This window comes from Fulmarus glacialis, unplaced genomic scaffold (genome assembly GCF_000690835.1).
Source record: "Fulmarus glacialis isolate BGI_N327 unplaced genomic scaffold, ASM69083v1 scaffold20346, whole genome shotgun sequence".
Taxonomy (NCBI): Eukaryota; Metazoa; Chordata; class Aves; order Procellariiformes; family Procellariidae; genus Fulmarus; species Fulmarus glacialis.
This window is the reverse complement of record NW_009220346.1, coordinates 30,891-39,826: the sequence shown is the minus strand read 5'-3', so window position 1 is coordinate 39,826 and position 8,936 is coordinate 30,891. Positions and strand designations below refer to the sequence as shown.

The following is an 8,936-nucleotide window of genomic DNA, read 5'->3' as shown; positions in this document are numbered from 1 at the left end:
CCCTGGATCCACACTCCTGCAAATGCTCCCTCCAGCATCCGAGCCCAGCTGCCGGAGGCTGCGGTCCGCCCTCCCTCCCCTTGCTGGGGGCTGGTTTGGGCACTCCCTTCCAGCTCAGAGCCGCCATCTGTCCTGTCCTGTCTCCTCCCCTCTCCTCCCCTCTCAACACCAACTCCCACAACTCTGCAGAACTCCTTCTGATGGCCAGACCGGGCTCCAGTCGTACAGAGACCCAGCCACAGCGAAAGCACCCCCCTCCAAGCCCCCCGGCAAGCAGCTCTCTGGCCGCAGCACACACTCGCTCACACAAGGACAGCTGCAGAGTCACCGCAGAGGGACACAGATCCACGGGAACAATAGCAAATGCACACAGCGAGAGGCACACACACACACTGGACTTCTCCTAGCCCGGAGGCGCACTCTGCTCCTGCCCAAGGACAGCTGGCAGGGCTGATGTGCAACGCGCTGGCATGCAACGCACGTCCCCACTGATGTCATCCTGTCACCCGTGCTCGGAAAGCATCTGGGGACGCAGCCCCTCGCTGCCATGGGAGAAGGGGCTGGCTGGGGACAGCCACTGCTAAGAAGCTACCCCCCACAACTTGTCATCCTTCTAATCTGCAGCCATCCTGGTCCCAATGAGACCACCGCTGCTGCCGCTGCTTGTCCTGTGGGTGCCGTGGCTCCTGGGAACCCTGGCAGAGGTAAGCCCTTGTCTCTTCAACCCCCCGTTTGTCCATGCAGGCTCTTGGCTCCAAGCTCTCTGGCGGCAAACGGCTTTGCATAGTCCTACCCCGCTGAGGAATGACGGCATATTTCTGGGCTGCCTCTCCAGCCATGCAGCTGCACCAAATTAGCGACGTTTGCAATTACGAGCTGGCTCTTTCCTCCGATTCCCCCCCCTCGCCATGCCCTCTTGCCCCGGTGCCTGGGATCGGAGAGTGTTACTGCTGCCACGGCTGTGTAGCTCCTCGCCCCAGGAATTGGCTGGCTGCTGTTCCCCAGGGGTCTGGAGCCCCTTCGCTCCCCTCCACGCACACACTCCCAAAAGCACCACAGTCAGTGGGAGAGCCAGAAATGAGTCAGCCAGCAGAGCCAAGGGGGGAATAACTAAAGAAAGATGATGGCTCCTCTGTGGCTTGTTGCAGGACCTGGAGTGGGCAGAGATATTTCCTTTAATGTGGAGGGAACTAGTCTCAACCTAAGCAGGGCACACCCTGCTCGTGAGCAGACTGTGGGGAGACGGGTTTCCCGCGAGCGTGCTCAGCACCCTCTGCGGTATGGAGGGTGCTGGATGCTCTGGAGCTCTCAGACCAAGCCCTTGCTTTGCAGCCTGTGGGGGATGGCAGCTGGACTGAGGTCTGGGATCCCTCCATCCTCCCCCCACCACAAATGTGGGAAGAGGGTGGTGCCTGTAGAGGGAATGAGATTGCCAGGGCCTGTCCAGAGCACTCTTCCTCCCCAAATCTTCCCCTTGTGCCCTGGCTGTTTTGGTGGGATGTCTTCGCCTGTGGGCATGGCCCCGTGTTGGTCTGCAGTCCCAGGACCCATGCAAAAGGCCAGGGAAGCTGCCAAGCTACATCTGCTGAGTGTGTCTCCCTGCCTTAGATAGGGGAGGGCGATGTGAGCAGTGACCTGGACTCTCCTGTGAAGAGGGGTCACAGTCCCCAGAGGGTCGCAGCCCTCAGATGCCATGGCTGGGTGGGACCTGTGCCTGGCCAGCCTGACCCCTGGCCTGGCACAGGGCACCTCTCCCAGCTGTTAGTCTCAGCTCAGACCACCTCACCTTGCCCCTCTCTCACTTGACACCTTCAATCCCCCAGGGCGAGGGATGCAACCGGACGGTGCAGGCAGGGTTGGAGGGACAGGATGCACCCAGTGACAGAGGTAAGTCAAAGCAAAGAGGTCCCCGGGCTGTGGAGGGTGGTCTTGGTGCCCAGGAGCTGTGAGGTGAGCAGATGTGCTGGGCCAGGACTCTTGGAGTTAAGAGTAGCTTTGTAAATACTCTGCTTTAGACTTACTGCAGGCTGCAGATCATGGCGAGGGAAGGGGAGGGAGTCAGCCCCATCCTCTTACAGCAACCAGCCTTGTGGGGGGCAGTGTGAGAGATGGACAAGGCTCCAAGCTCCTTCCTTCCCACGGAGCATCAAGTGGGCTCAGCAGCAGCACAGCCGTAGGTGCCCTGCATGGAGCCCTTGCAGTTGGTGGGGCAGCCCCATGGCTGTGCCGAGCTGGCTGGGGAGCAGTACAGCCACGCTCGCCCTGCAGCCAGCAAGTGCTGTCGTGTGCTTGGAGTCAGCGTGGTGCCCACACGGCGCTGGCCTGTGCCAGTGAAAACTCTCCCAGATGATCTGCAGGCACCAGTCAGGGCATGGCGTGTACCTGGATGTGGCTGACTGTGATGTGGTTAGTGGAGCTTATCTTTGGGGATGTGAGCAGCGTTGTGATCATGGGCCTCAGGGCTGGAGGATGCCTCTGGCCCGTTTTAGGTATTAGTACATTTATACTGCAGAGGTGAATAAGATGGTTGCCAAGTGACAGGTGGAGGCAGGCGATGCAGTCTGTTGGATATGCGAGAGAAGCAGACAAACATGGGTGGAGAACTCGTACCTTCATGAGATAAGAAAGAGCCTGCAATGAAAAACCATCCCTGCTTGAACTCTGCACAGGGCACAATCCTGCTGGCTATCTTCAGGAGGAGATTAACCATGCCCTGTGCTCCTCAAGCTGCTGCGACTGGGTCTCTGCTGAAAGCAAGGGGAGCCCAGGGCAGCTGGCCCAGGTGTAAACACCTGACCCGTGGACACACAACTACATTCAGATAACCCTTCCCGAGCAGTCTGTTCCTAAATCTGCGCTTGAACTGCTCAGGGATGGCACTGAGAAGGCCTTTCCCAGAGGGACTACGTGCTCCTCTTTTGCGTCCATCTAACTTCCCCAATTCCCTTTGCACCCATCTGCTGAGTGAAGCTCTCAGCGTAGCAGCAGGCTCCAAACAAAACGGCATTGCATGAAACAGAAGTTGCATGTAGTTTTGAAACTGTCCAGCTTTGTGGGAAGGCCACAGACAACACCTGAGCAGTCCCCTGCCCCTGGAGCTCACCCCACACTGCTCCTCTTTTGCCGTGTAAAGGCAGCCCCCAGGCAGACCTCTGGGGCAATAGCTGTGCTTGTTTAAAGCTTTCTTCCCATGCCAGATCACGTGTAAGCCTGTTACATGTTGCACATCATAAATTTTAAGTGCTAATTATTACACAAATGTGTTATTAGCACTAGAGCTGTTCTGGTGTTTCCCAAAGACTGAAAGCAATAGAGAACTCATGGTTCACAGCAAGGTTGAGGATGAGGAGTGTGTGTTGATCTGCTAGTGGAGGCATGGGGAGGCAGAGATAGAGCCTGCAAGCATCACGTTGCCAGCTTGGTCCCAACAGACAGGCTCTGTCTGGCTCCTGTTTGTGTAGGTGGTTCCTGAGCAACTCTGAGGGCAGGGTTTCAATAGCAGTTTTGGCCACTGACCCACCAATTAGGCAAAGCCCCATGTGCCACTTCCTTGTCCCCAGATGCTCTCCATCTGGATGCCACAGCACTGGCCCTGCAGCTGCGGCGTGCTGACCTTGCTGCTGCAGCAAGGCCGAGGCAGGGACATACCTCAGGGACATATGGGGGGTTATGCAAATCTGGACCCACGTTTTCCCCATGTATGCAGTATCCTGCTCTTCCCATGTCATCTCTGCACTGGGCAGGACAGTGTGAGTCAGTGCCTGGATCCCTCCAAAGCAGCTTTTACCCTCTCCTCTGTCAGAGCCCACACAGGGACTATTGCAGGGAGCATAATGCCCCCCCTGCCATATCTAACCTGCTCCCTCATCAGCCATTGCTTCTGCAAGGTAGACCCAGAGCCCTTCAACAACTTTAGGGGGGTTCAAACCAACCACGGTCATGAACAATGGATTATACCCAGACAGGGCAACTTTTCTGCCATAAACCAGGGCTGTCTGGACAAAGCATGTGATGGCCTGAAGCCTTCTGGTCTTTCTCCGACAGAAGAAATGCTCCATGCTTAGGAGCATCTCTTTCACATGGTGCCTTTGACACCAGTCCTTTGGGGTTTCTGAGCTTTCTTGTGTTTTCCAAAGGCTGTTCAGAGCCTTTGGGGTCGGGGGGCCTGATTGCAACAGGGCAGTGCCCATGTTGATGGGCCGGGCCAAGGTGTGCATGAGGGTGGGTGGGCTGGGGAGCCTGGCTCTGCAGGCTGGCCGCCCATCAGCACCACAGCTCCTGTTGAGGGTTTCAGCTTTGCCTCTGCAGGGACCCTCCTGAACCTCAGCGTGAGTGACCATGGCCGGTCGGACTCCCTCCTTCTCTCCTGGGATGCGCCAGAGGGGGGTGCCGAGGGATATTTGCTCGCTCTCTCCTCCCTGGGGTCAGGCACGCCACTGCAGAATGGATCTGCTGGACCCAACATCACCAGCTTCTGGTTCCACGGGCTGACCCCTGGCACCCACTACGAGATTGAGGTGACAGCCACGCTCACCTGCATGGAGACCACCAGCCAGACAGTTACAGCACAGACAAGTAAGGGGTTCCACAGGGACTGCAGAGTCAAAGGGTCTAAGTGCTCTTACCAATGATCATCACACTGCTTTGGAGGGCGCAAAGTACAGGTCTGTGCGGAGTCCTGTGAGTCCATGGGGAGGTCGGGTCTTTCCTCAGTTCCACAAGGATTAGGGTCCTTCCCTGGTCCCCAGAGCCCCAGGGGTCACTCCCTCATCCATGTGGAAGGAGGGTCCTGCCCCTGCATCTCGCGTGGGCAGGGTTCAGGCTATATCTTCTCCTGGAATAATATAGGTAATGATGGACCAACCTATGATGTGGACTGCAGAGAGCTGAGGGGTAGAAAAAGTCATGTCTGGAGGTCTAGAAAGAGCTACAAGAAAGTGGCATCTGCTCCATGATTTTGGCGTATCTCTGTCAATCACTGGCTCACCCGCCATGCCTTGCTCTACGCCCTCCCTGACTGATGCCAAGGACTGGGGGAACGGGGCAGGGCTGGTGAGCCCACAGCTCAGGTGAGGATGGCAGTCCTTGCCTGCATCTCTCCAGAAGATCCTTGGGTAAATCAGTGCAGGTGAAGGTGGAAAACCTAGAAAAGGAGGGTAGAGCTGGAGGGAGGGGGTTGGCCAGCAGAAGGGATGGTGTCAGACAGCAGAGGCGGCTACAGGGAGCAGGGGCAGTGTTCACGGGAAGGTACGTGGCAGGACCCACAGCACCAGCAGGAACAGAGGACCTGGCAGCAGATGAGCTCACAGGTAAGCACTGATGGCTTCGCCTTTGTCAGTGCACACCTGGTGTGTTGTCCCTGGCTGATCCTCCCTGTCCAGTTCAGACTGTGCAGAGACTGATCCAAAGGGGATGGGGCAGCCCACAAAACCTGTGGGAGACGGGGGGGGCTGGCAGCGAGGTGATGGGGCTGTGCTTGGGGGATTAGGTTCTGAGCAGCTGGCTGGCAGGACCTCACCAGGTGAAGTCACTGTCCCACTGGCCCTTGAGCCACCTGGCAGGTCAAGCATTGCAAGGCAACTAGCCAACCCCTATCTGTGCCATGTCTGATGCAGGTCCTTCACCTGTCAGCAACCTGAGCCTGAGCAGCGGCGGGAGCTCTGCCATGCTGCATGCCTCCTGGGCGCACGCCCATGGGCAGCGAGATGGCTACCACCTTGCCCTCTACCATAGCTACTCCCAGACGCTTGTGAAAAATGTGTCCATCCTGCCAAACGCCTCCACGTTCCTGTTTGACGGGTTGCTGGCTGGCAGCGAGTACGCCTTGAAGGTCAGCACGCTGGCTGGATCCAGCCAGGCAAGCACCAGTATCCACCAATGGACAGGTAGGGAGTGATGGGTGTGCCTGCCCGGGGGGGAAGGGGGGGGAGGAAGTTTGGCAGGAGGGGTGCAGCACACGTGCTGACTGGGCTGCCGGAGAGGGGGAGGAGGTGTCCAGGCTCCAGACCTGTAGGATGGGGAAAAGCTGGGAGTTTTTCACATCCCCACTGTGAGCCCAGTATGCTTGGCCGAGGGGACAACCTTGCACCTCAGTCTTGCCTTGCAGGACCCACAGCTTGGGTTTGTGTGCTCCATGTCCCCATGGGAGAAGGCCTTGGCTGGTGGGAGCTGCAGAAATGTTGCATTACCCAGGCTGCCACCCCCTCTGCCCTGCAGCCTGAAAGAGCATGACAATATGGAGGGACCTCAAGAGCGCCTCAGCTCGCCTGGGAGACGTGGGAGAGACATCCCTCAGCAGACCCCTGCCAGACCTTCAGCCCCCATGCCAGCATAGAGAGCAGCTGTGGGTGTAGGAGACCCTGGGGAGGGAGAAGGGTCCAGGGAGCCCCAGCCCCAGTGCTGAACCTCACTGCCTCCTGCTTTTCCCCTCAGCTCCCTCCATCCCCACCCAGCTGAGACTCAGCCCGGGCTCCAGCACGAGCCTCATTGCCTCCTGGATGGATGCTGGGGGGGCCGCCTGGCTGCACCTCGCACTCCACAACCTCCTCACCCAGACCGTGACCACGACCCTGTCGGCCAGGAGGGGCCTCACCAGCTACACCTTCCAGCATCTCCACCCCGGCACCCAGTACTGGCTGGGGCTGAGCGCCACAGCAGGGCCCTACACTGTGGGGGGGCCCAATGCCACCGCTTGGACATGTGAGTATGATGGCCAGGGATGGGGGAGGACCTCGGTGGCCCTGGCTTTCTCCCTGCCTCTGGTCCAGCCTCTGAATCCAAAGGTCTCTGCCAGAGCAGAAGAGAGTGTAGAGAGCAATTCTTCTGCTTGGACCTGGCCAAAAGCTGCTCCAGGACCCGTCTCTGGGGCATTGCGTGGGTGCCAGTGAGTCCCCCCACAGTGAATTACCAGTGCTGGCCTGATTCTCCCTGGGATGCCTGTGGATCAGCCTGTGGACTCTCCCTGAGGAGGAGGATGGAAGGGCAGCAGATCCCACTGGTGTGCAATGCAGCTGGGGTTGGGCTCTCATGTGCCTCAGGGCTGCCCAAGGGCAGCAGAGAAAACAGGGAGCAAGGGGATAGAAGTTTAGCTGGTTTGAACTGGAGGCTCCTGGAGGGAAATGGATTTTTGGCCCCCTTTGGTTGCTGTCAAGGGTATATTTTGGGAGCATGTGATAACCTCATCCTGGTGGATGTCCCTAATGTGCCGAATGCTGTGGAAACACTGCCAAGGAAGCCAGCCTCTGGCAGCACAAGAAATTGAGGGTAGCCCTCCCAGACCCCAGCTAGCTGCACCATTCAACCCAACTTCCTCCACCTTCTGGCCTCAAGCTGACAAGGGCCCTGAGAGCAGGTGACTTCCACCACTACAGTCTTGGTTTGCTGCCAACACTGTGTCCATAGCACTGTGGACAGTTCTGGCCCTAGACTTGGTCTCCCAGATGTTCCAAGGAACACCAGGGTGAAAACGGAGAGGGCAAACCTAGCCTTCTGGACAGAGCAAGACTCATGCCAAACGCCAAGAAAGCATTGGCCCTCTCTAGTGAGGAGCCACAAATTATAGAGGTGCCAAGCTGCAAACTCAGGGCTGTTGTGGCCAGTGACTCATCCTGGCCCTGGGCAGAGACACTGGTCATGTGTATGCTGGAAGGACCCGGGTGCCACCAGGTGACAAGTCTCCAGCTCTTTCCTGCTCTGCCTGCCAGTCTAGGAGGCTGGAGCCTGCTCACTGCTGACTCTGCAGCTTGGATTTTGGAAGAGCTCCACACCCCCAGCTGGTTTGTTTCTGCTGTGGAGTGAGTCTGACTTGATCCCTGCCGTTGCCAGTCTGCAGCTCTGACCTACCCGGCTGAACAAACGTCCCTGGTGCCAGACGCACAAGCCAGGGGCGTCCGGCCAGGAGTTCGGTCCAGGCCAGTTCCTGGGAATATCAGCAAGCTCATGACGGAACATGAATGGAGAGGAGGGGGACTTTTAGGAATTTCCCAGCAGGGCTGCCAGCTTCGTCTGGGCTCTGCTAGACCAGGAACGATTGTGCTGGGGAACGGAGACAGCGTGCTCCAAAAGGATGTCTAAGGCTGGATGTAACCCTGCAGATAAAGAAGCAGGGAATGAGGCTTAAGGGTGGATGGGGTCCAGAGCACCCCGTAATCCTGATGCACACAATCCTGTTCCGTTCCCTTCCAGACCCCTTGAGCCCTGGCAATGTGACCCTGAGCAGCACAGAGGAGCAGAGCTCCTTGCAGGCTTGCTGGAGCACCCCAGCGGGGGAGAGGGACTTCTACCTGGTGACGTTGCAGGAAGGAGAGGATGGTGCTCCAACGAGGAACATCTCCGTCGGCGGAGACAGCAGTCACATCACCTTCCATGGACTGAGCCCCGGGAAGCAATACTCTGTCCAGGTGACAGCGGTGGCTGGGCCTTACCGGGCATCAGCCCACAGCACAGCAGCCTGGACACGTAAGCAGAAAGCCCAAGCATGTCCGAGCATGTCCTTTCAAGGCCATTTCTGCCGCCTGATGAAGGGACCGATGCCCGGAGGGAGGCTGAAGGGATGGGGAGGGGGATTGCGGCAGGGGCAGAGATGGGGCTGTGCAGTGCAGTGGCACCTGGTCTGAAAATCAGGCTGTGGGTCAGAGCGGCAAAATCTGCTGCCTCACCCTCGTGAGGGTGGACTCAGAGGTCCTCTGCAGACTTGTGCCAGGCAGTGTCAAGCACGAATCAAGACCATATCCCCGGAGGGAGGCTGAAGGGATGGGGAGGGGGATTGCGGCAGGGGCAGAGATGGGGCTGTGCAGTGCAGTGGCACCTGGTCTGAAAATCAGGCTGTGGGTCAGAGCGGCAAAATCTGCTGCCTCACCCTCGTGAGGGTGGACTCAGAGGTCCTCTGCAGACTTGTGCCAGGCAGTGTCAAGCACGAATCAAGACCATATCCTACT

General features: G+C 58.2%; 1 protein-coding gene across 1 annotated transcript in view; it reads left to right on the top strand.

Annotated features, from left to right (window-relative positions):
- The window catches only part of LOC104078912 (receptor-type tyrosine-protein phosphatase V-like), a 45,373-nt gene that overhangs the window by 9,759 nt on the left and 26,678 nt on the right, over nt 1-8,936 (top strand). The window contains exons 2-7 of the mRNA XM_009580735.1: nt 625-704; nt 1,824-1,887; nt 4,309-4,575; nt 5,616-5,885; nt 6,433-6,699; nt 8,185-8,457. Of these exons, the coding sequence (XP_009579030.1) occupies nt 625-704; nt 1,824-1,887; nt 4,309-4,575; nt 5,616-5,885; nt 6,433-6,699; nt 8,185-8,457 (1,221 nt within the window). The remainder of the gene's footprint in view (nt 1-624; nt 705-1,823; nt 1,888-4,308; nt 4,576-5,615; nt 5,886-6,432; nt 6,700-8,184; nt 8,458-8,936) is intronic.